The sequence below is a fragment of the Papio anubis genome, chromosome 17 (assembly GCF_008728515.1).
Source record: "Papio anubis isolate 15944 chromosome 17, Panubis1.0, whole genome shotgun sequence".
NCBI classification, from domain to species: domain Eukaryota; kingdom Metazoa; phylum Chordata; class Mammalia; order Primates; family Cercopithecidae; genus Papio; species Papio anubis.
The window spans coordinates 31456348-31483948 of NC_044992.1; the positions used below are offsets into that span (position 1 = coordinate 31456348).

The following is a 27601-nucleotide window of genomic DNA, read 5'->3' on the forward strand; positions in this document are numbered from 1 at the left end:
AGACTGCCAGACCTTCCATAGCTGCTTCCAAGATACTCCTGGAATCTGAGATTACCTTTTATCCTCTTGATGGACCATGTTGTTATTTTTGTCCTTTTCCCTGAAGCTCTTCTGCTTTGCTGGGGAGGACTCATCCCTCTATGCCTGATCTACCCCCAGATAGCTGACACAGTCCTGTTCCGTAGCACAAGGTTACTTACCTTTTTTTTTTTTTTTTGAGACAGTTTCATGCTGTGGCCCAGGCTGGAATGTAGGGATGTGATCACGGCTCACTGCAACCTCTACCTCCTGGGCTCAGGCGATCTTCCCACCTCAGTCTCCTGAGTAGCTGGGATTACAGGCGGAAGCCACTACACCCAGCTGATTTTTTTTATTATTATTTTTTTTTTGTAGAGACAGGGTTTTGCCATGTTGCCCAGGCTGGTCTCGAACTCTTGGGTTCAGGGATCCATCCCCCTCAGCCTCCCAAAGTGCTCAGATTACAGATGTGAGCCACTGCATCCAGCCAAGGTCGTTTATTTGTGTACCAGTTTGGGTCACTCTGAAAATTGCTTTGAAAGACTTACTGTTTAAAATGACTGAGCTCTTAGGAGTTTCTGCCCTCTCCCCACAACCCCCAAATATCTAGAACAGCCTAATCAAATTGGTAGGTTGTTTTCATGCCTTTCAAAATGGAACTAAAATTAAAGTAAAAATGAGAGAATCTTGAGCTAGAGTGGCAGATTGGAATTCTAGGCTTTGCTGATCCACTGATGATGTTCATTTTCTTTCCTTGTGACTCTCATAATCAGAGTAAAAGGATGAGATTGTAGGTGATAACACAATCCATTCAGAAAGTATGACTTTGCTGAATTGAGATTGATCTTTAAGTGTGAGTAAAATGTTATGCAAATTGGTAGTTTAAATAATATTTCAGAGGGGAACATGCATTTGCAGAGAAAATGAAAATATTTCAAACCCACTTGGTTTGTTGTAATAACAGATGTTTCTTTTTTTTTTTTTTTGAGACAGGGTCTTGCCTCCATTGCCCAGGCTGGAGTGCAGTGGCGTGATCATGGCTCACTGCAGCCCCTCGGACCCCAGGCTCAAGCAACCCTCCCACCTCAGCCTCCCGAGTAGCTGGGATTACAAGTGCACACCACCACGCCTGGCTATTTTGTTTGTTTGTTTTGTTTTGAGACAGAGTCTCACTCTGTTGCCCAAGCTGGAGTGCAGTGGCATGATCTCAGCTCACTGCAACCTCCACCTCCCAGGTCCAAGCGATTCTCATGCCTCAGCCTTCTGAGGGCCTGGGACTACAGGCATGTGCCACTACACCCAGCTAATTTTTTGTGTTTTTAGTAGAGATGGGGTTTCTCCATATTTGTCAGGCTGGTCTCGAACTCCTGACCTCAGGTGATCCACCCGCCTCAGCCTCCCAAAGTGCTGGGATTACAGGCATGAACCACCGCACCCGGCCATGCCGGGCTGATTTTTGGTTTTGTTTTTGTAGAGACGGGGTTTCACCAGGTTGCCCAGGCTGGTATTGAACTCCTGAGCTTAATCAGTCTATCCACCTTGGCCTCCCAAGGTGCTGGGATTACAGGTGTGCACCATCGCACCTGGGCCAACAGGTGTTTCTTATATCAAAGTAGCGCTAATAGATTTCTGTTTCTCAAAAAGTGTTCTCAAGTATAACTCACCTGCTTCCTTGTTTCAGACTGGCCCTAACTGCCTGAATTAGAGGTGTTTTTATATTCTCAATAAAGCTTTGGGGAATACATACCTTAGAAATGTATAAGTTGGGGTGGGGCACGGTGGCTCATCTGTACTAAACCCCATCTGTACTAAAAATACAAAATTAGCCAGGTGTGGTGGTGCATGCCTGTAATCCCAGCTACTCAGGAGGCTGAGGGAGGAGAATCCCTTGAACCTGAGAGGTGGAGGTTGCAGTGAGCCAAGATCGCGCCATTGCACTCCAGCCCAGGAAACAAGAGTGAAACTCTGTCTAAAAAAAAAAAAAAAAGAAAGAAAGAAATGTGTAAGTTGGTTGGGAATGCAAATACCAGTACAAGATACAGTATGTGCTAAATTCCACAAGGAATATTGTTAAAAGTAAGTGCTATAGGGATTTTAGATAAGTAGAGACACTCAGAAGGTTTAGAAAACTATGTGTGTGTAATTGATATTAATACATCTCTCATGCACACACACACACACATTTTTGTGTTATTTCCAGAGCTTAATATATTCTCTGCCCATAAAATGTTTAGCTGATATGTCTGTGAAACCTCCCTCAAATTTGGAGCCAACTCATTTTATTTGGTGTAGTATCTCACATAATAGTTACCTTTTATTGAGTACTTACTACGTACCAAACATTATGTGCCGGACACTGTTCCAAACACTGTGTTAAACCACTTCGTACAAGGTTCAAAAACTCAGAGGCTACACTGGCCAGATTTAAGTGGTGGGGGTTATACAGCAAATTACCTACATTTAAGGTTACTGCTGCCATTTCATTCCATGTTACCAACTACAGAAGTGTGGGCTTGGTGTTACCAGACCTTCCATTTAGTCAAAAGAGACAGGAAATTCACATTTTTATGGATATTTCCTGATTTTTTAAACACTACAGGCTAACCGAAACAGTTTGTGACTTTTGCATTATATGTTCCACTCCATTTTATCCTCATAACATCCCTACAAGATAGGTATAATTATTCGTATTTGCCTATTCTCAACACAGCTAATACAGAACAAAAGTAGAAATCTACTGCAGGTCTGTCTCCCTCCAAAAACTATGTTGTTATTACGCTTCCTCCTCTGCTTCCCTAAACTCATGAAGGTGGTGGTGTTGGCAAAAAATGTGCTGTTTGGTTAAAGCCAGGCCCCTAACGAAATTATCAAATGGCATGGTACTGTACCACAGAGTGCCATTTTCTAGAAAACAGTTATTTATGGCTTTGGGAGAATTAATTATAACATGAAGATAATGATAACTGCAAATATCAAACAAAAGCTCTGTTGACTTTGCTACAGATTTTTTATTTCAACCCTATGGTACTTCTAGAAAAGGCACACAAATACTCTAAATCGTTGACAGAGTTCTTCAGGTTTCTCAAAGAGTGGCAAAAGTATTAGTGGCAATTTTACAAAGCCTGACCTTGCCAGAAAGGGATACCAGTAGTTCTCAGGGTCTACTAAATATTTAATCACTTTTATTAAAATTCCAAATGAACTTAGACGCCTGAAGGAGTTAATGCACTTCCACAAACCTGCTTTCAGCTGGTAAGATCAGGCCCATTATTATTATTATGTACAGCTGTAAAAATCTGGTTCCATAGCATAAATTGCGAAATACTTAGGCCAGAAGATTACTCGAGAAGAATTGTATTGCTTGTTCGGTTATATATTTTGATCTTTATTGCTAGTAGTTTTTTTCTCATGAGAGTTGGGGATTAACCTTGCTTTTAATGTAAAAAGTATATCTGTGAGGGTAAAAATAGAAAATGAAAATAGATTTTTAATGGCAACTTTGGTTCTTAGCATTAATTTTAAATGCATTTTTCATTCTGGACTTTTAAACAGTTTTGAGAAACATATGAGAGATTTGTGAACAGGGGCAAGGGAGGGTCAAATGTATCAAATCCTTGGATTCCAGCAAATGTAGGATTTGTGGAAGAGCAGAGAAGCACACATGTGTTGGGAATGTAAATTAAAATAAAACCCCACTTTGTGAAGGCTTTGAAAAGTGAGTGCACCCTGTTATGGCAAATGTCTGAGGCGTTTGTCTTCTTAATAAATTAACCAAATATTAAAATAAACATTACTTTTATCAGTCTGCATTTTTCCTCTCTGGATGAAAGTGTTTCAGGAAAAATCATAAAAGAATCTATGGTAGCTCAGAGAGGTTAAACTCAACAGTTGTTTTCTTTGAAGTCTCTGGCCATGAGGTTAATTGCCAAAACTGCTTGTGGAAAAGGTGGTAACAATTTAACAAGACTGTACAACTGCAGAGACTTAGATGAATATCAGGTGTTTGCAGATGTTTTTTCCTAACAGGAAAGGGGGTGGGGAGGAGAGGCGGAACAGAATGAGAAACAGGGGAAGAGAGAGGCCTGAATAAAGTCCCAACTAAACAGCCAATAATTCTTTGTTTGCTTAGCCAATCATCCTGTAATTGGCCAGGAGGTTAATAGGAGTCTATTGATTGGTCAGGAAGATTGCTTACTGTGGCTATTTTTACAGTATGCTCCCAGACAGAAGACTGCAATTACTGGAGCTCTCATTCCCACTCTTTAGGGCCATGGCTGCTCTGATTTATGAAACCCGATCAGGTTGCTGTTGGCAGTTTATGTTTTAAGTGTTGCCTTCTGGGTCTTTGCTGCTTGTGGGTCAGTGTGCTCTTTCTCATCATTTTTTGTGGTCATTTGAATAGGTAAGCTTATTTATGACTTACTGAAGTAGGAATACATTAAAAATAATAACCACCACCCACGTGCACTGAAAAGCGGGAACAATCCTACAAGATGTGTGACAGAGCTCTGCTTGTTCTAGAAATAGAGATTCTGCTACCAGTACAGAGTTTACAAAAGACCAGGCAATAAAATAATACTGCCCTTCCTTTCTCTGTCTTCAACAGACATGTTTCCCAACTCTCCTCATTAATTCCTGCTAATTGATTACACTTAGATTTGCTTTCGTATAACTTCTCGTAATTAGATTTGGTTGCTGGTATGTTAGAGTTAGGAAACTGAGGCCAAGTTGTAAATGTCTTTAACCCCCAGACTGCTTTTGGAACTTCTGACAGGGCTCTTCTAACTTAACCCATCCTGACCTGGTCTTGACCTTAGCATTACTAATAAGGTACTTACCTCATCATTTCGTTTCTCACTTACGGAACGTGACTATAAATCCTCCTGTTACTCAAGATCTTGGTTTTCCACACTTGTGCAAACCTTCTTTTGTAGTTCCCTGGGAGTCCAGTTGAAGGGGAGTAAATCTTTAATGCTGATAAAGCCCTGGAGCCACAGATTTCTGTATAGCCACATCTAGACAACTGAATTTCACTTACACTTCCAACTTCTCATTTTAAGCTACAATGACCACAACTACTGCAATTACTGTTATTGCTACTACTGCTGCTATTACAGGTTGACCATCCCAAATCCAAAAATCTGAAATCTGGAATACTCCAAAATTCAAAACTTTTTTGAGTGCCAATATTACACTGTAAGGAAATGTTCATTGGAGGATTTTTGATCTTCAGATTAGGGATTCTCAACCAGTAAGTCTATAATGCAAATATTCTAAAATCTGAAAAATTCAAAATTCAAAGCACTCCTGGCCCCAAGCATTTCGGATAAGGGATAATCAACCTATACCACTACGTCCTCCTCCTGTTTTTACTTACTTTTTTTTTTTTCTTTTAACTGTTAAGGACTTCTGCAAATTCCTGTATTGCTTCTAATCTAAACATCTCTTTCATTCAATTTTTTTTTTTTTTTTTTTTTGAGATAGGGTTTCACTCTGTCACCCAGACTGGAGTACAGTGGCACATTCGACTCACTGCAGCCTCAACCTCCCTGGCTCAAGCATTCCTTCCAGTTCAGTCTCCCGAGTAGCTGAGACTGACTAGCATGCCCAGCAAATTTTTAAATTTTTGGCAGAGACAAGTTCTTGCCATGTTACCCAGACTGGTCTTGAATTCCTGGGCTCAAGTGAGCCTCCTGCCTTGGCCTCCCAAATTGCTGGGATTACAAGCATGAGCCACTGCACCTGGCCAACATCTATGTTTTGAATGACTACTGTATGCCAGGGGCTCTTGGCAAGGTCTCTGGATACAGTTATGATGAGATAGACCACAGGCTTTTCATGCCAGTACTCCTCCTGCAAACATGAATGTTCCTAAAATGCACCAGACTTACTGTAAGAAGTATGGCAAGCACCAGCTCCACATAGTGACACAGTACCAAAAGGGCAAGGATTCTCTGTGTGCCCAGGGAAAGTGGTTTTATGATAGGAAGGAGAGTGGCTTATAGTAGTGTGTCCGGAGTTGGTTCCTTCAGTGGGTTCATGGTCTCGCTGACTTCAAGAATGAAGCTGTGGACCTTTGCAGTGAATGTTACAGCTCTTAAAGATGGCACAGACCCAAAGAGTGAGCGATAGCAAGGTTTATTGTGAATAGCAAAAGAACAAAGCTTTCACAGCGTGGAAGGGGACCTGAGCAGGTTGCCGCTGCTGGCTGGGGTGGCCAGCTTTTGTTCCCTTATTTGTCCCCTCCCATGTTCCGTTTTTGTCCTATTGGAGTGCCCTTTTTTCAGTCCTCCCTGCAATTAGCTACTTTTAGGATCCTGCTGATTGATATGTTTTACAGAGCGCTGATTGGTGCATTTTGCAATCCCCTTGCTAGCTACAGAGTGCTGATTGGTGCGTTTTTACAGAGCGCTGATTGGTGCATTTTACAATCCGCTTGTAAGACAGAAAAGTTCTCCAAGTCCCCACTTGACCCAGGAAGTCCAGCTGACTTCACCTCTCAGCAGGCAGACTGAGCCTATTTTTCTGGAAAAGGGTTAAAACTAGGAAGAAAATAGTGCTAAGGCTTGAATATGTTGAGCCCAACCTCAGATCTAAGAGAATGCTTGTGGAGGAGGTAAGAAGAGAAGAAAGGGCCAAATAATCCAGTTCTAAGTTTCAATCATTAATATTAATATTATTATAAAGATAATAAAGTCTTAAAGTTATCTTCTAAAAAAAATAAATAACCCAATACTGCAGATTCCTGGTCATTCTCCTTCCTCAAAGGACCCTTTAGTTTGGTGAGTGTACCTCTTTCCACAGAGCAGCGAAAGGTGTGCTTACCACAACTGGGGCAAAGGATCTAAAACAGCCTCCCAGAGATTTATTTTTCTGTAAGGGAATCCCTTATTGTTAAACTGTTATTTTTTTACTGCCTGAACTTGGATATAATGCGTTTTCTACTTCCTTCTTTTGAAAGAAATTTTCTATCATCCTATACTAACTCACAGTTTTTCTTGTCCTCCTGAGCCTACTGCAGCTCAAAAGAACCTTCATAATTTACTCCCCTGTCTGTCAGTTGAAGCTGGAACTCCCTTTCTCTTCCCATAGCTTTTGTAAATAAGAGGAGTGGACTTTTCCTGCCTCTCTCCCATTACCTCACTTTAGAAGTCTATTCTGGTGGTAATCTCACCTTTTATGAGAGTGTTTTCAACTATTGTAACTAACCTGTTGTTCCCATAATACAATGTTGTAGGACAGTGCTAATCTGACTTGTCCTTCGGTGTGGTAATTATGGGCCAAGTAAAGTAAAATGTTAGTTGCTAAGTCTTCAGTGGGGTACTCTGCCACCAGTTGCACTAGACTTTGAGAATATCATTCCTGCCTTTCTTCCTGGTTCATGTCTAGGCAAGATTGCTTCTTTTTCTCTGTTTTCTTACCATTTTAGTAATTGTTTTTACTATGAATATCAGAAGGAAAGAGATGACTTTGCATTTAAAAGACGCTAACCACATAATCTCTCCAACCTCACCAAACGCCCAGTGTAAGGTAACATCTCCTATTTAATTTGGAATTCATAAGAGAAGTTAGCTTGTTACTTTTAAATGGACTACAGGTTCTTTATCATCTGCTTTACCATAATCCAAAAATTTCAGAACCCCAGAGGAAGGTCCTCAAGATGAATCCTCTCTACCATTGTATGCCGTTAGAATCCTTGTATCATGTATCATTTTTTTTCTTGTTTTTTGGTTCGTTTTGCTAAACGTTGCTGTTTACCTCATTATCGACTTTTATATCAGAACTCAACAGCAGTCATATTAGGATTCTTTAGTAACACAGTGATGTGTGCACTTTTATCTCCCCATTTGGGGGTGGAATCTGCTACTGTTTTCCGAACGAATTAACAACCAACCAACAACCACACACACAACAGGAATAATTCATGTTCTGACACCAGCCAGCTTGAAGGTCTCATTGTTTTAGTATCCTTTCTAAAGGATACTAAATTTCTTTCTTAAAGAAATTAAGAGAATGGAGAAAACAACAATCCATTGGTTTAGTGAAGGGAAGCGAAGGTTGAGGGAGTAAATGTGATGTTCATCCCCCCAGTGCCACTTTGTTCTGAAGGACCTTTCCTTTAGATATTTGTCACACTGCCTTCCTTCAGTTTGTTTTCTTTTCCCTTGTTTTGTTTTGAATCAGTGTGTCCTTTGAGGAAGGAAGGGAGGGAGGGAAGGAAGGAATAAGGAAAGGAGGAGAAAAGAAAACTTACATAATACAGCAAAGATTGTGAACTGAGAGTTGGGGCAAATGCAGTATTTGGTGATGCAACTATTTCTAAACCTTTGTGTGCTGACCCAGCCTTGACACTGTCACCATTTTTTAGAACAGCTCGGAGGGATTTTCTTTGCAAAATTCTATGATTTCAGTTTTCATAGTTCCAGGACTAAATTGTCAGCACAGCTTTTTTTTTTTTTTTTTTTGAGACAGGGTCTCCCTTTGTTGTCCAGGCTGGAGTGCAGTGGTGGGATCACAAGCTGGGCTCAAGCAGTCCTCCCAACTCAGCCTCCCCAGTAGCTGGGACCACAGGTGTGCACCACCACACCTGACTAAATTTTTACTTTTTATTTTTTTCTATAGATGAGGTCTCCCTACATTGCCCAGGCTGGTCTCAAACTCCTGAGCTTAAGCGACCCTCCCGCCATGGGTCTCCTGAAGTACTGGGATTACAGGCATGAGCCACTGCGCCCAGCCTCAGAGGGATTTTGTTCTTGAGAACCAAAACGTGACTTCTGTTAATCATCAGAATATTTATTATTTAAGGTGTTTAATGTAAAAAGGAATTAAATTTATTGTACATGAAGGCACTAAATATATTTTTATTCTTAAATTACAATGTTGAAGTATCCTTTTGATCAAATGCAACTGGTTTGTTTGTTTTGTTTTGTTTTGTTTTGGTGGGGGGTATTCGGCTTGCAAAAGATAAATCATTTCAGAAATGTTTTCCTATTTGCACTTTTTCTTGAAATTTTCTTTTGAGTATGGAAAAGTGATCAACAAACAATACAGAGAATTTTTAATGAGATATCTCAGGCATCATGGAAGGCTCTTGCCTGTGTCACTTATGTGATGACCTCAACAAACCCATTTTATTATACAGTGAAAAAAGTGTACGAAGCTTACATATGATTTTTTTTTTAAGTTTCTTCCTGCCAGAGCATGGACTAAAGAAACTTTAGTAAAGAGTAAAAAATTTTAAAACACAGTTTGATATGAATTTTGGTGAAAGTTATCAGAGACAAATACTAGTGGGCCAACGAAAACACTCTATTTGTAGGAAAATTTGAATTGGGGCAATAAATATGTCCTGAGGCTTTGGTGGCATCTAAAGTATTGGTGCTTTATTTTTTCTGATTTATTGTTTTATCAACAGAAGTGAGCACTTGTGTTCAGAAAAGGATAATTCACACTTAAATCTTGTTTTTATTTAATCAAGTTTAAATTACAGGTTAGAGTGGTAGCAAAAAAAAAAAAAGTCTAATATTTAGTTTGAATCTTAAATTTGCCACCTAGAGCTGCTCTCTCTAGGAGCAAACCTCTCTGGTATTTGTCAATAAACAAGAGAGAGATACAGGCTCCCAGATAACAGGCATTTGGTAAACTGGCGACAGTCATACAAGCGAGAATGTTAAAATGACTTCAGCTCTTTCTAGCTTCATTATGTCCGCCTGGCAGATCACATATGGCATTATGGAAATCAGCAAATGAAAACCATATTGATCAGCATTGAGAACAAATGTAAAAAAGGTGGTCTCAGGGAGGAGCAGAGAAGAAGAATGCTTTCCTGGTCAACCTGATAGGCCCTTGTTAAGGCCTTTTAATCATTTATTAACGTAACCCTCCTTCTTCCCTCTCCACTCAGATTACCTCAGCCACAGAGCATCCTGCTCCATTTATCTTTTAATGCTTCCTTTATTTAATTTATTTTTAAGCTCTAAGTTATACTTTTATTTCAGAATTGAGTTTTACTTTTCAAGGGATTGTTTTAAGTGACTTAAATGACTTTTCCCAACAAGCTCACCAGGCATTCAAAGGAAGAAAAGCATTTGCTGGGATTCACCTATCAGCAAATAATTTACTCGGTATGCACCACAAACAAACGCAGAGAGACAGAGAAAGACAGCCAGACACATTTAAAAAAAAAAAAAAAAAAAAAGTAAAATCTGAGTTGTTACTAAGCCTAATTCTTTGGTTAAAGTTTGGGTCAATGTATTCATTTTAGTCTTCTTTTCAGGGATTGGAATTGAGCCTGGTAAAATTCCTTAGGTCTAACACTGAAATCTCAGGCACCTTCTCTTTCCCTCTTCATTCTCAGAGTTCAGGAGAAAGGCAGAGTTTTGTTTTATCTTGTTTCTTTTGGGGGAAACTTAGAGTAATATTTGGTCTGCCAAAATGAGATAGAGAAATGGAAATACGTGCTTTGTGGAGGATCCTGTTTTCCTTGAGTTTCCTTACCTGAAATGGTCTCTTTGGTTTCGTAGGTTCAGACTGAGGTTGGAACGGGCTTGCTTCTCTCTCCCAACTTCTCCCTACCCTGTCTCCCCTTTTATTTTTATGTCGAGTTTCATCATTTGGTAAGAAATTTCAGAATGATTTTTAAATATGAAACTGTCTTTTTGTAGTTGATGAGTAACCTATGGATGTGAATCCTTGGAATACTAATTGGCACATAACAATAATTGCTTCTATCCTGCTATAAAGCATAAATAACTCCTAAAAAAATTCACATGCACACAAAAAATCTGCAGTGTGGATATAAGTTAATGCCCTGAAGCTGATACGTACAAACCAACTCAACGATGGACTCCTTTATGAATTATTTAGGTAATTGACACAATTTAATATTTGTAATTATTTTTCCTTTGAAACAACACTTAAAAACAAATTCTACGACATTTAAACAGTTGAGGCATCACTCTCCTATAAATTTAGTATTGAATTTCTAATACATATGTGTTTTTAAAAAGCAAATGTGGTTAATCTCAAAATCATTGAACTTTCTCTTTGCTCTGGACTCCTCATCTGAGGCTGTTTGGGATGGATTAATTTTAACTTTTCTTTCCCGTTTCTTTGCTTTCCCAGTGCATCTGGGGGAAATAACTCTGGTTGATTTGGGTATCAAAAGATGTACAATGTGAAGATTTAATTTATCTAAATAGAATTGAATAATTTTATTCGTTTTGGCTGTCCCTTGAGACTCCAAAGATATATTCAAAAATATATTTGAAAAATCCAGGTATAAAAGTATCTTTTATCTTTTGTTCATCTTATATACTCCTTGATTTCTAAGTGCTTTTCCTCTTAGACTCGTATTACTATCCCACTTTCCTTTCTGGGCTCTACATCAAACAGTGTAGGAATTACAGCAGGAGTGCTATCTGTGGAAGACTTACTCCCCTTGTTTGTTGCAGAAGAGCAGAACATTAAACAGTGAGTGGACCATGCAGAAACGCTCTCCCTCTCCAGCTCTTTTCTCCCTCCCTGCCTCTTTTTTTTTCACTCTTGCCTCTCCTTCTCTTCCTCTCTTTCTCTCTTTCTTTCTCTCTCTCTCTTCCCCCCTCCCCATTCCCAATGGGAGTGTTGTTTATAGAGCATTATAATTTATAACTGAAGAGAGTGGATTTAATTTCAGTGGAGAGGCTCGCCAGCAGGGCGCCAGCCTGCAATCATATGAATCAGCAAGCTGCAAACTCTATTGAATGGAAAGTATTATCGCTGGCCACAAACGGACACTGTTTCTCCTAAACAACTCCCTTGGTGCAGGAAGACCTTGTCTTCATTCATCTATTTTACATATCTACTTCTGTTTTAATTTTGCCATTTCCTAAAAGTGTTTTCTGTTTTAGATTGCAACTTTTCTCTAACTACCTTATTTCCTGACGCAATATTGAAAACTGCTATTGTATATTTCTGACTGAAATATCTCTTCTTTCCTTATTCCTTACCATGTATGACTAGTTTTCTGTTTGCTTCTCCTTCCTATATGCAACTCTTTTTTTTATGAGACCTGTTAAACCTTCAAAAAGACTTAACCATTAGCATTAATATTGTAAAATGCTAGTCAGTTTGGATCACCTCAAGTTTTATTTAATCGTGGATATTTTGTTTATACTGACATTTTTTCTACATTCATGGAAAGATTTATTTTGTTGTCTTTCAAACATCTGGGAGATGATTTCTTATTCTTTACATGACCCATCAAATGTCTTGTAATGTTAGTACTTGTGCCTTTATGTCATGTTTTTCTCAAGTGTTTCAGTCATTTTTTTAGGAAAAGGGATAGAATATTGTGCATGACTTGTGGCTGGTATTTGCTTTTTGCTTTAACTCAAAATCAGCTGCTTTAATGTAGCTAAACTAAATCTCTAGGTCATTCTAAAAATCAAGTTGGACCAACTTTGCTGATACCTTTTTAAGAAGTATTTTACTGAGTTCATGTAGCTATTATAATTGTTGGGAATTTTGGTAGTGAATCTTTAACTGAGATTAGACAGATTGCATTACTCTTGCATCACATATCATGCTATCTTCATCCAGGCTTTTAAATAATTTCAATACCTATGCCTTAACAATAAAATCCCAGTTGCACAAATAGCGGGTTAACTGATAATGATATTTGCTTAAAGGGAAAGAGGGATAGTACATGAGACAGTAAGGCAGCTCCGATAAAGGAATTTGATTTAGATTTCATTGGAAAGCCAGACTAGTCTGACTACATTTATTTAAAATGAAGGTCTTTAAAAATACTAACTGAAATACAAAAATTAGCAAATAACAAAAGTGAGCTTCTAATAACAAAACTTCTAATCAGAAATTTGATTAGAAGTTCATGTTTTGTCAGAAATAGATCCTTTTTGTTATATAAAAGGAAATTATATATCAGCTTGCGTATTTCCTTGACACAATTTAACATCAATAACTCAAAATATATAACCATATTTTTTCTCATTTCAAGCACAAACTTGTGAATTTATATATATTCATAAATTTTATCCTTTAATAAGTGTGAGAATAGAGCTATAGTCTTCACTGTCTCAGCTAGGTTTTTCTTTTCTTTTTCCTTTTGCCTTTGATTACTCAATAAGAATTACACATAGGAGCAGAAAATCAATATGTTTACCTCTGCTTATTTTCAAAATTGAATGTTGCTGTGGTTTGATATCGAAGGCGGTATACCCAGTATCAGCTTTCAGAGATTTTGTTTGGTTTTAGTTTAAATTCCCTGTGTGGGTGGATATTACCTCTGACAACAATTAACTCTCAGTAAAAGTAAAATGTTCGTTTTTTTCCCCCAAGAAGTACTGTGTGAAATGAAGAAGAAAATTGTGAGATGATTTCAGGTGAACATCTTTCTAAATCCTTTTATTCCTGACTTAAAACCATTTGGTAAGTCTGACCCGAGATATGTGGATTTTTATTGAATTCTGAAGATTACAAAAACTCCAGGCAGCTATCTTCACACATCTCTTTAGATAGTAACCTTGTGCATTTCTGACATCCTCGAGGAGGCGGGAGAGCTATGTTGAAGTGCAGACATTTGATTAAGGTTGGAATGACTCCACAGTAGTGAGAACACCCTTGCCTTCATCTTTTCAGAGGCCTGGAGAGGGAGGCCCTTTGTCTTTTCACTGGAGTCCTCCTTTCTTTGTTTTTGTGTTTTGTTTTGTTTTTGCCTAAAAGATGTTCCTTTCTACCTGTAATGTAACATTCAAGAAAAATCTGGTTTATTTGTGTCTCATCCTGATTAATTCTTATTTTTAAAAATCTACCATAAGAACTCTCAAAATCCAATCCTGGAACAGATAAGTTGTGTTTGCCTGTGTATTCTATGCAAAAGATTAGTTTCTTTAAATTTATATGCACAAGTTAAGTTAATACCTTTGAGAATTTTCTGCAACTGAAGTAAAAGAAAAAAATATGTGGTTGGTATCTTTGATTTTTTTTTTTTTTTGTAGTGACAGAGTCTCGCTGGTATCTTTGATTTAAATGAAAATATATATTGAAAATAGAACAATCTATAAATACAATTGTCCAAAATCTTTATATGCTATTAAATTCAAAGATACAAATTAAGTGCAAGGAAGTACCATTCACTAAAAAGTTGCTTTTTATCATATAAAGTGGGGTGGGGTTTTTTTTTTTTGTTTTGCAGAATTTTTGCTTGTTAATAGTGACGTGACTTCCTAACATATTATCTGATTCCTTGATCAGAAAAACTTTATAAAAATAGTCTGAGTTAATTTTTTTTAAAATTTCCTGGATAACCTTGTAAAAGTCCCTCCACTAGTCATATAGTGAATATGTCGCATTTAGGTAATTGCCATTGCCGTGCTTGATGGTTAATATACGGAATTTCCGAGCACTGATCTAATAAAACTTGCTGGGGCATCATGGCAGACAAGTATGTCTCCCCTCCCTGTGACTGTGCTCCTGCATGGTATGCTTGGCAAGCTTAGCAAAGCTTAAAAGTCAGCTGCATCTGTGTGATCCAACTTTGCTTTGACTGGGAGCAATTGAGTACACCATTTGTTTTCTTTTCTAAATATCACAAAAATTGTATTTTCCATTTACTAGGGCCTTTTAAGAAAAAATGCCTAGGGCTGATGGTTTACCAACTTTTCTACCATCTATGCCTCCAAAATATAAAAAAAGGTCATGGTTTTATTACTGATTGTAGTGGACCACACTATGGTCACTCTAGTTAAAACAGCGACCTTGAAGCGGGGGTTGGGTGAGGAAGGCCCTACTTGTGGTGGCTTTCCTCCACATTTTGGAGCTTTGATGTGTTCCTGCAGCTGATGTAAATGCAAGGAGGGGGTGTCAGGGAGAGGCAGCTGGCTGGCAGCGACAGATTAAAATATTTCTGACCCACAAATGTAACTAAATGCCCATATTTCTTCATTTAACATAATTAATACCTTGTATTTCCATTGACTTTGATAAAGTGGCCTTCCTCTTCCCATCCCATCCCCCTTCCCTGTGTCAACTTTGGGAGGACTACAAGAGATCTATAGTTAAAATACTCTGCAGATGATGAAGGATAGCATGTCTTAAAAAAGCTAACATAAAAGTCTCAATTAGGTTGCAGCCTAGCAGGAAGCTTATAACCACATTAAAATGGAAAAGTTATTTCATTTTTAGTATACTGTATTTCAGCAGCAAGAGTTGCAATCTGAGAGTAATATGAAACATTTTGGTTTGGCTGCCAAGTAAATCCACATTTTGTTATAAATGTATAATTACAGGAAATATATGAAAAGTGTTAAATATTTCTTATCAAATATTGTTAAAGAGGTATTCTGGTTACATTTGGAATTTAGAAAAGGCCTGGGATGGATTTTGATCATGTTACAAGGTCCACTTGTTGCATTTAATTTAAAGCAGTTGTTCCAATTTCATTACCACAGAGCACAGTGTTTTAAAATTTATTCTTTAAAAGACAGAGATAGTGGCACAAAATGTGCTATGGGTTTAAGCAATATTTGATTAATCATGTGATTATATCAGTATCTTTTTTTCTTTTATTTTGCCTCAATGTACACATTTCTGAATGAAAAGATAGACGAAGTCTTTATTTTGAACAGTCTAGTGGTGGTTGAAGAGGCCATCTGGAAAGGTGATGTCAACGGAGGGTAGAGTGGTTGCTGGTGGAGGGGAGTAGCCAGCGCCCCTCCCCTCAGCACACATACCAGCCCCCGCAATTGCAGTTTCATGGTGCCTGAGTTGCTGTCTGGTTGGTTGAACTCATTCTCCTCAGCTTATATTTAACTCATCGCTTGTTCTGGAAAAGTAGTAGTACTGCCTTCTCTGGCCTTTATGAACATGATTGCTGGACAAAGATGAGCAGCACGGATCTGCTGCGGTGGTCAGAATTCAATTATATTACTCTCTCTGAGGCAAAAAGCACACATTTAATGCCATAACTAAATTGGATTCCTTCTACTAAGAAATCCTAAATTCGTGTTTAATAGCCAGCTAAATGTAGAGCTGATTTATATTTATAGGCTGGTTGTAGATTTGGTTGAGAGAATATAAAGTTTGATCTGCATGTGGATGGTTTTACTACCCCAAATGAAATGTACATATCCTGGTCCTGCACCATGTTTTTCTTCAGTAAAAATTGAAGATCTTTTATTGGAAAATATGCTGGGTAAGTAAACAGTGATTGCAATGTGTATGGAGCCACGGTTCTTACAGGAGTGGGTATGGTTCACATAGGAAGTGGGAGCCTAGTTAAGATTCCGATTCTCTGTGGGATGGGAATAGGTAGGGAATCATTTCACAGGAGAAGGAGAGCTTGCAAATGGAAGGGGTGTTCCTGCCAGCTGGGTTTCTTTGCATTCCCAACAGAAGAATGTTTCATATCATTTGCCATTTCATATGGTATGAATTTTCTCATACCATAGATATAGAGAAAGGATAGGTATACACACCGTATTTTATTCGGAGATATCCTGACAGAATTTCTCCCTATCTTTTTTCCTGCTACAGTCTGTTGTACAGCAGCAAGACCAAGATGATTCCAGTAATAAGCCTTATTGGTATGGTTCACTGATTTTTTTGGACTCTGCATTTATTTTAGCAGACTTCTCCAATAACATTTTGCAGTTTTCAGCTTTTAGTTGTTGAAAACAAAAATAATAAGTAAACCAGTTCAGGGATATATTTCTCTTTCTGAAACTGATTCCATGTCATAATGCCCTCCTTGGGGAGGAGCAACGTCTCCAGCCGAGGCTGCAACCCGAGGAACCACTTCTAATGGAATATGAGAAAGAAAAGTGTATTATTTACATTCTTAATGTTTTGCTTTTTGTTATTATTTGGGACACTCAAGAGGACCAACACGATGTGAGAACTTTTTACTTAATAAATTATATACATATATATCTTGTGTAAGTTTTATAGGTAATCCTGGAAGTTTAGTCTTACTTTGGGAAAAGATCAAGGCAACGTTCTGTTCACATTCATTCAGCAAATATTTGTTCAGCACTGATTATATGTCATAATAGTGAGTGCCTAGAATACATTTACCAGAGGAGATGTTCCTATTAAATGAGTAAAACCCTGCAGCACACATGATAAATATTATTTTTAAAAAGTGGTTTTAGGCTGGGTGTGGTGGCTCACGCCTGTAATCCCAGCATTTTGGGAGGCCAAGGTGGGCGGATCATGAGGTCAGAAGATCGAGACCATCCTGGCTAACATGGTGAAACACCGTCTCTACTAAAAATACAAAAAATTAGCCAAGCGTGGTGGCGGGTACCTGTAGTCCCAGCTACTCAGGAGGCTGAGGCAGGAGAATGGCGTGAACCTAGGAGGTGGAGCTTGCAATGAGCCGAGATCACACCACTGCACTCCAGCCTGAGCAACAGAGCAAGACTCCATCTCAAAAAAAAAAAAAAAAAAAAAAAAAGGTTTTTTTCTACACTAAAATTTAGCAGATCAATTCTCAACTATTAGGAGATGGGATGGTTTCTATTCTCTTAACACTTGAATGACCAAGATACTTTAGATTTGAAGTATAATTACAGTATGTTTTTCCAGGGCAGAGCTTCCCAGAGTCTTTATTAGTTTAAAGGTTTCATTTCAGAGTCCTTTATGGAATGTAAATTAAGAAGTAGCAATATTCCATCTACCCAAAAGTCAAACAAACAAATTTTTTAAAAACTCAAATAGCCAGGCTGACGCCTGTAATCCCAGCACTTTGGGAGGCTGAGGTGGGAGGATCACCTGAGGTCGAGAGTTTGAGACCAGCCTGACCAACATGGAGAAACCCTGTCTCTACTAAAAATACAAAATTAGCTGGGTGTGGTGGCACATGCCTGTAATCCCAGCTACTTGGGAGTCTGAGAGGCAGGAGAATCGCTTGAACCCGGGAGGCAGAGGTTGCAGTGAGCTGAGATTGCGCCATTGCACTCCAGCCTGGGCATCAAGAACGAAACTCCATCTCAAAAAAAAAAAAAAACCTCGAATAAATCAAAGATTTATTTGAAATTACCAGATTTTTGGACACTGAAATCAATGATAAAGATATGACTTTTTTTTTTTTTTTGAAACATCAATATTGGGAAATTTATAAAGCCCCTAATAGAAAGTGATGAAAGTACTGTGGAATCATGTGTGTAGTAATTCTGAATCAATGGCAAGATGTTGAATTATCTTCTAAATTTGTAAAGAAATACTAAATTATGTTCAGTGTAGTTTTTGTATTAAACATGTGCTATGGTTTCAATATGTCCTCAAAGTTCATGTGTTGGAAGTTTAATCTCCAATGAAAAGGTGTTAAGAAGTGGGGCCTTTAAGAGGTGATTAGGTCTGGGCACAGCAGCTCACACCTGTAATCCCAGCAGTTTGGGTGGCCAAAGCAGGAGGACATTTGAGGACAGGAGTTAGGGACCAGCCTGGACAACATGGTGAGACCCCATCCCTACCAAAAAAGAGTCAATTAGGTCATGAGGATTCCACCCCCATGAATGAATTAATGCTGTTATCGCAGGAGTAGGTTAGTTATTGCAGGAGTGGGCTGGTTATCACAGAGTGGGATTCTGACTAAAGGGTGAGTTCAGCCCAATTTGCTTGCTCTGTCACATGCTTGCTTCTGCCTTCCATCTTCCACCATAGAATGACCCTCACCAGAGGCTGGTGTCATGCCCTTGGACTTCCCAGCCTCCAAAACTGAGCCAAATAAACCTTTGTTCTTTATAAATTGTCCAGTCTGTGGTATTGTTATAGCAGCAGAAAATGGACTAAGATAGCATGCTTCACAATCTTCTAGTTCCTTATGAGTTAGTATCCACAAATGATGGATAAGATACCTGTTCATTCAGAAGAATATTCTGTGAACCCCAATATGGTATTCATTTCCTGATTGGATCACTTTCCTGGGTCCATTATGGAAAGGTGAACAAACAAACAAACCCCACATGGGCATTCAGATTGAACAGTGATGATCCTTAGTTGGTTCTCCATGCAGGTGGCTGTTAAAGAAGCAGAGTGCTTGACATGCCTGCCTGGGAGAAGGCAAGCAGTAACAGTTTCTACCCATTCAATGCTTACTCCTTTTTTATGCCCTTTCCTTACCTAATAATTTCCCTAGTTATCTGATGTATTTCAAAGGAAGCTCTGTTAGAACCAACAGGATGTAATTAGATACTTTTCTCCCAAAAGGAGCCTTGGGATCCAAAGAAATTAGAATGAACTCACCAAAGAAGCCAGATCCTCTCCTAAAACGGCACTTAACCTTAGTGCCCACCAATATTTATCTTGGCCACATATATTTTCAGTACTATTATGCACTCTGAGGACATTTACATTATTTTTAAAAAGTTATTCTACTTTTTTTAAAAAGGGTTTTTTAAAAAAACATTTTAGGCCGGGTGCAGTGGCTCACGCCTGAAATCCCAGCACTTTGGGAGGCTAGGGAGAGTGGATTACCTGAGGTTGGGAGTTCGAAACCAGCCTGACCAACATGGAGAAACCCCATCTCCACTAAAAATACAAAATTAGCTGGGCATGGTGGCACATGCCTGTAATCCCAGCTACTTGGGAGGCTGAGGCAGGAGAATTGCTTGAACCCGGGAGGCAGAGGTTGCAGTGAGCCAAAATTACACCATTGCACTCCAGTCTGGGCACTAAGAGTGAAACTCTATCTCAAAAAAAAAAAAAAAAAAAACTTTTAAAAACTATTTTTAAAACTATTAAAAAAAAAACTATTTAAAAAAGTTATTTTCTTTTTTAAAAAGTAATTCTCTGTTTTTAAAAAGTCATAATTTATAGAGTACTGTTCACTTACATTACCTAGATTAATTCTTGAAAGAACTCAAAGAGGCAGGAATTACTATTTTATATTTTATAGATGAGTAAATGGAGGCTTAGAGATGTTAGGTTATCTCAGCATAGTTACTAAGTGACAGAGCTGGAAGTCAAACTGAGGTTTTGTGAATCTAAATTTTGTCTTTCCACCAAGTGTCACAACATAATTCTTATGATGGTAAGGATATGGCTAAAGTAGGTAATTGCTGCTTCAGCTTCTTGATGAATGAAGGAAACTGATGAATCTCATAAGTTTTTCCTCGTAATTGCTAGTTTAGTCTTTGCAAAACAAACACCTTTCCCAGGATTCCTTTTGGCGGATTATCAACAAGCAAAATCCTTGAATTCTCTCATGGCATATTTTTTGTCCTGTGAAGTATCTTATTTAACTGTAGCTTCATCATGGTCTTCCCTCCAAACTACTTACTAGTTAAAAGGCAGTTTGCATCAGGCCCTTCTAATAGCAAATAGCTCCATAAAGCATTTCCTTTTTTTTTTTTTTTTTCTAAACATTTTATTATTATTACTATCTCTCTCTCTCTCTTTTTTTTTTTTTTTTTGGATGGAGTCTTGCTCTGTTTCCCAGGTTGAAATGCAATGGTGTGAGCTCAGCTCACTGCAACCTGCATCTCCTGGGTTCAAGCAATTCTCTTGCCTCTGCCTCCCAAGTAGCTGGGATTACAGGCATGTGCCACCATACCTGGCTGATTTTTGTGTTTTTAGTGGAGATGGGGTTTCACCATGCTGGCCAGGCTGGTCTCAAACTCCTGACCTCAAGTGATCCGCCTGCCTTGCCCTCTGAAAGTGCTGGGATTACAGGCATGAGCCATTGCACCCAGCCTGAACTTTTTATTATTTTTTAATTTTCATTTTTAGAGACGTCATCTCACTCTGTCACACAGGCTGAAGTGTAGTGGCACAATCATAGATCACTGTGACCTTCAATTCCTGGGGTGGGGTCATCCTCCCACTTCAGCCTCCTGATTAGTTGGGACTACAGGTGTGTGCCACCATGACTGGTGAATTTTGTTGTTGTTGTTGTTGTAGAGATGGAATCTTACTACTCACTACTCCATCTCTAGAACAACATGGAGAGCCAGGTTGGTCTCCAACTCCTGGGCTCAAGCGATCCTCCCACCTTGGCCTTCCAAAGTGCTGGGATTACAGGCATGAGCTACCACCCCCAGCCGAGCACTTCCTTAAAGAATCTATTTATTTTGTGAAATAGGTAAATATTTATTGAATGCTTATTGTGTTTTTAGCAGTGTGGGAGGTGAGAAAACTTTTCCTAATTCAAGGAGCCTTTGTTAGGAAAGATGAGGTATAAGTGCATTTCAATTACTTGAAAGATGAAGAAATACCACAAGGCACTATATGAGTAATTGCAAAATTAATGGCACAGAGAGTAAATGCTTATCATAATATTAGAATTGTAACACTGATAAAGTCCTTATCTAGTCCCACTTCCTTAAAAGAAGATAAAACTCAGAAAGATTAGCAATACAGGCTTAAAATTATACAGCAAGATATTGCCAGATCTAGAATTCAGATCTTTTGACTACTAGTCTCTCACCTGAACTACACACTCTCCTTGAACTATAGATACTTAGATTTTTGAGAGGGAAATAAAATCTCACTATAGATACTTTTAAGCTTCTGACATGATCCAGCAGATGTCTGTGAAACTGTGTGCTATACCCTGGGCATTAGGCAGTAGGTACTAGAAAAGATGGTCCTCTGACTCAAGTAGTTTACAGTGTGATAGGGTAGACCTCTAAAAAACTGGACTACAAGGTAAACTTAAGCAAATGATACAGAAGAGCTTTACCTACATATGCTGTGAGAGCCCAGACATCAGAGGAGAAACCCTGTTTATTAGGACTGGTGCTTCTTGTAGGGATTGCCTTTGAACAGGTGGCAGTATTTGGAAGGGCATTTCATACAAAGGGAAGGGCTGTGATTTGAATTTTGTTTGTTGTGCTTTCATGATTGCTATTTTCTTCTACTCTTTCTGGTCTCATCTGTGTTCCCCATGCCTACTTCTCACCGTCTTAGACACCTGTACACGGGCCTCAATGCTAAAACCTACATTTCGATATTTGCTGTAACTATAGGTTTACTTCTCTCCTCTTTGGTATGATACAGCACTGCCTGCCTCCTGATGATAGACACCATTTTATTTCTCCATTGGCTTTTATCACTCATTGGAAACAAAGGAAATTTATGCCCATTGACAAAATTAAGCATTGGCTTATTTCATTTGCTGGGTCAGGTTTGACTTTTCTTTTTTCCCATCTGTCTCCTTCTGTCTGTTTTTGATTTCTCTAACTCTAGGGTTTTTTCTACCCTTCCACAATTTCCCCTCTGTTAACTCCCACTCTTTGGAAGATCTTTTTAATGACTCTTTGATCCAACTCTGTATTTATATCTATTGTGTGGACCTCTCTTGTTCCTTGAGCCTTTTCTATTTCTCCCTTCTCCTATATTTTGTATTTGGCATTGAATTACCATCCTGCAAAATGGGCTGACTCCTTTTTGTGTAAAAAATAAATGCAATCAAATGAAAGCTAATTTATTTTTAACAGGGACTTTGAATGCCTGGAGATTAGGTCATAATTTTCTCACCTTTTCAAATATTTATCTCTAATTTTCCCTCCTGCCAAAGTCTAGAATTCCAGAGTGTTTTTCCCCAGTAATTTAATTAGGCCACAAGTTTGAGGCTTAATGGTAGATCAAAAAATGTATGATATGCTTGAGAGATCAAGACAGCAAATTGATTACTGTTATAGCAAAGGTTGGCAAATGTGGGAGAAGGAGCAGGTTCTGCCCTGTGCTGCAGGATCTGAGTCAGCGATCAAGGGCAGTCTCAGTTCATTAACTTCTTCTGAAGGCTTATAGTCATTGTAAATATAACTGCTCATGCCTTATGTTATCATTATATAGTATGGTTTTGGAATGACTTATGTTCGCCTCAGATGTGTCCTAGAGTAATAGAAGGATGCTGAAATGTCTAGAGTAGTATAAACTGATTTCTGACCATTTTGCCTAGTTTCCTAAAGCCCACAAATGGAAAAGTCTCACCTCTCAAGGCATAAGTGTGGATAAATCCTCTCACATGTGCTGAGATCAGACAGGGGCCTGCTTTTAAATGAATCATCCAAAAATCATTATTTATTTTGAGGAGCAATATACAGGGATTCTTCTTGTACTTCCAGCCAATGCATTATTTAACATTAGAATATATTTCATATTATTAATATCTCACCATCAAGAAAGATGTTTTCTCAACAATTCTAATACCTATGTCATTCTTACGTTCAGACAATACTGTAACTCTTTTTAACTGTAAATTGCTACCCTTAAACCCACTTTTAAATAATGTTTAATATATGCCACTTGAAACAAAATGGCAAATCATATTAAGCTTAACAGTTTTTAAGAAGTCTAGAATGAAGGTAACATTTTATGTGCCCAGTCCTTTACATAGAAGTATAATAACTTGGTTTGAGATTTTTGTATATGGATAACCTAGCTGTGCAATGAGATAGGATTCTTTTTCCTTTTCTTTCCTTTTTATTAAAAAAAAAAAAAAAATTGAGATGGGGTTTTACTGTGTTGACCACGCTGGTCTCAAACTCCTAGCCTTAAGCGATCCTCCCATCTTGGCCTCCCAAAGTGCTAGGATTACAGGTGTGAGCCCGGCTGAGATAGAATTGTTTCGTTTAAGGATTCCTCAGTGTATTTTAGAAGCACTCCACACCAACCTTTATAAATAAACACAGAGTCAGAAAAATTGTTATACTTTTTCATTTGTTAAACATATTTTAAAGACCATTTGATTTTCAGACAGTGGTGGTGGTGGTGATAAGATAATGTATTGAGGTTGTTTTTAAGCCAAGAATATCTATGGATATGAGACCATTTTTACTTATCTCATTTAAAATAGATTTTGATCCAATTTCTGTGAGTTGATTTTTCTGCAAATGAAATAATTAACTTTCCTTTCTTTTCTTCTCTTTTGAGACAGAGTCTTGCACTATCGCCCAGGTTGTAGTGCAGTGGTGCGATCTTATCTCCCTGCAACCTCCACCTCCCAGGTTCAAGCAATTCTTGTGCCTAAGCCTCCTGGTTAGCTGGGATTACAGATGCGCGTCACCACGCCTGGCTAATTTTTATATTTTGAATAGAAACGGGGTTTTACCATGTTAGCCAGGCTGGTCTCAAGCTCCTGACCTCAGGTGATCCGCCACCTCAGCCTCCCAAACTGCTGGGATTAGAGGTATGAACCACCGTGCCTGGCAAACATTCACTTTCTAATCATTAATTGGGTATTCCACACATCGGATTGAACAAGGCCTTCAGTAAATGCAGGCACCAGACTTACCCTTCCGCTTGAAACAAACTGAACAATGATATGATGTAATGGTTTTTGTTTTTGTTTTTTGAGACGGAGTCTCGCTCTGTCACCCAGGCTGGAGGGCAGCGACGCGATCTCGGCTCACTGCAAGCTCTGCCTCAAGGGTTCACACCACTCTCCTGCCTCAGCCTTCCGAGTGGCTGGGACTACGGGTGCCCACCACCACGCCCGGCTAATTTTTTGTATTTTTAGTAGAGACGGGGTTTCACCATGTTAGCCAGGATGGTCTTGATCTCCTGACCTCGTGATCTGCCCGCCCCAGCTTCCCAAAGTACTGGGATTAGGGGCGTGAGCCACCCGGCCAATACAATGTAATGGTTTTCAAGGTCTTGGGTAACAGGCAGTTAAGGATAGTGATCCCTGAAAGATGGGAAACGAATGAAGTGAGCCCTGCAATTGTCAGAGCTGGTCACTGGTACATATTGAAGGAAGGGGAAATCCAGGTGGAGTGCAGCAGTCTTCCTGAGTGGAAGAGATAGAGGTGGGAGGTTGGGGAGGCCAAGGTGGCTACACTTCACAGGGCAGAGTCCCCGAGAGGAAAGAGCTGCACACAGAAAGAGAACATTCTAGAGATCTACAGAGGACATCCTGCAAGCCTTCAGCTGAGCACATGGGAAACTACCCAAGGCCCAGGAAAGAGCCACTTAAAAAGATCAGGGGGAACATTCACTGGAGCTTATGCAGGGCTGGGAGTAATTTCTGTTTCCGTTAGCCAGATTGGAAAATCTCATAATTTGCATGTAAACAGATACAAGATTTTTGTGTCAAAAGTGGGACAAAATTTCCTCTAAATTCCTCTAGCCTTCCTTGCTTAAAAGCAAGACCCACGGCACCTCCTAATTAAGTTGTTTATAATCAGTGATAAAGAGAAAAATGTTGTAAGGTTCTTACACTGTATATGAAGTGGTATAATACATCCTAAATGTGTAGACTTGGATAAGTTACAAATATATGCTATACATTCTAAAGCAGCCTCTGAAATAACATAGGTGTAGCTAATCAGTTAACAAATGAGATAAAGTGGCATCCTAAAAATATTGAGTAGATCCAAAAGAATGCATGGGAACAAAAAAGAAAAAATGGAACAAAGAATAAATACATGAACTAATAGAAAACATTTAGCAAGGTGGTAGATTTAAACTTGGCCATATCAAAAGTCATATTGAATGTAAATGCTCTAAACACTCAATTAAAAGACAGGAAATGTTAGATTGGATAAAAAAGGCAAGAATCAACTATATCCTGCCCATAAAAATCTCACCTAAATATAAAGACATGAATAGGATAAAAGTAAAAGGATAGAAATAATGATATATTATGCTAACACTAATTTTGTTTTATTTTTATTTTTTTGAAACAGCATCTGTCTCTGTTGCCAAGGCTGGTATGCAGTGACACGATTACAGCTCACTGCAGCCTCAAACTCCTGGGCTCAAGCCATCCTCCTGCTACAGCCTCCTGAGTAGCTGGGATTTCAGGCATGTGCCACCATGCCCTGCTAATTGAAAAAAAAAATTTTTTTTTTGGTAGAAATGGAGTCTCGGCCAGGCGCGGTGGCTCAAACCTGTAATCCTACCACTTTAGGAGGCTGAGGCGGGCAGATCATGAGGTCAGGAGATCGAGACCATCCTGGCTAACACAGTGAAATCCCGTCCCTACTAAAAATACAAAAAAATTAGCCGGGTGTGGTGGCGGGCACCTGTAGTCCCAGCTACTCAGGAGGCTGAGGCAGGAGAATGGTGTGAACCCGGGAGGTGGAGCTTGCAGTGAGCTGAGATTGTGCCACTGCACTCCAGCCTGGGCGACAGAGCGAGACTCCGTATCAAAAAAAAAAAAAAAAAAGAAAGAAATGGAATCTCACTGTGTTGCTCAGGCTGTTCTTGAACTCCCAGACTTTGATTCTCTCACCTTTGCCTCCCAAAGTGTTGTGATTACCAGCGTGAGCCACTACACCCAGCAAACACTAAGCTTTAGAAAGCAGGAATGGCTATATGAATAGACAAAGTAGACTTCAGAACAAAGAATATTATCACAGAATAAGGAAACATTTGTAATTACAAAGGGGTCAGTTCATGAAGAGAACATATCAATTCTGAATGTTTGCCTCTTTACAGAGCTTCAAAACACATTAAAGAAAACTGATAGAACTACGTGTAGAATTAGGTAAACACACAATTATAGTTGGAGATTCAACATCTCTTTCTTAGTTCTCAATAGAATAGACAAAGAATCAGCAAGAAGGAGATAGAATATTTAGAATAACACTAATCACCAACTTAATCTGGTTGATATTTATTGAAAAACAAAAAAACACTACCAGCAGCAGAACCACCTTCTTTACAAGTGCACAAAAAGTATTTACTATGATAATTCATATTCTGGCTGGGCGCGGTGGCTCATGCCTATAATGCCAGCACTTTGGGAGGCCGAGGTGGGCGGATCATGAGGTCAGAAGATCAAGACCATCCTGGCTAACACGGTGAAACCCCGTCTCTACTAAAAATACAAAAAAAAAAAAAAATTAGCCGGACTTGGTGACAGGCACCTATAGTCCCAGCTACTTGGGAGGCTGAGGAAGGAGAATGGCATGAACCCGGGAAGTGGAGCTTGCAGTGAGCCGAGATCGCACCACTGCACTCCAGCCTGGGCGACAGAGCAAGACTCCGTCTCAAAAAATAATAATAATAGTAATTCATATTCTGAGTCCTAAAGCAAGCCTCAGTAAAGCTAAAGGATTTAAGTTATACAAAGTGTCTTCTGAGCACAATGGAATTAAATTAGAAATCAGTAGCCACAAGGGATTTGCAAAAATCACCAAATATTTGGAACCTAACACATCTAAGTAGCTCATAGATTTAAGAAATAAAAAGGAAAATTAGAAATTGTTTTGAGGCCAGGCACAGTGGCTCATGCCTGTATTCCCAGCACTTTGGGAGGCCAAGGCAGAAGGATCAGTTGAAGCCAAGATTTCGACACCAGCCTGGCCAACACTGAAATCCCATCTCTATTAAAAATAGAAAAAATTAGCCGGGCGTGGTGGTACACACCTGTATTCCCAGCTACTTGGGAGGCTGAGGCATGAGAATCATTTGAACCCGAGAGGCAGAGGTTACAGTGAGCTGAGATAGCACCACTGCACTCCAGCCTGGGTGACAGAGCAAGATTCTGTCTCAAAAAAAAAAAAAAATTGTTTTGAACTAAATGAAAATTAAAACATATCAAAATTCGTGAGACATGCTAAAACAGTAGTTAGAGGGAAATTTATAACACAAAATACCAATATTAGAAAAGAAAAATGGTCTCAAATCAGTG

General features: G+C 38.9%; 1 protein-coding gene across 10 annotated transcripts in view; it reads left to right on the forward strand.

Moving 5' to 3' along the window:
• Positions 1-27601, forward strand: part of BCAS3 (BCAS3 microtubule associated cell migration factor) — a 704563-nt gene that overhangs the window by 454554 nt on the left and 222408 nt on the right. Inside the window, exon 24 of one of the 10 annotated variants that reach the window (XM_021928261.2) lies at positions 16552-17218. The exons of the other annotated variants lie outside the window; for them this stretch is intronic. Within the exon in view, the coding sequence (XP_021783953.1) occupies positions 16552-16580 (29 nt within the window). The 3' untranslated portion in view covers positions 16581-17218. Of the gene's footprint in view, positions 1-16551; positions 17219-27601 lie in introns of those variants that run through there. 10 annotated transcript variants of the gene reach the window in all.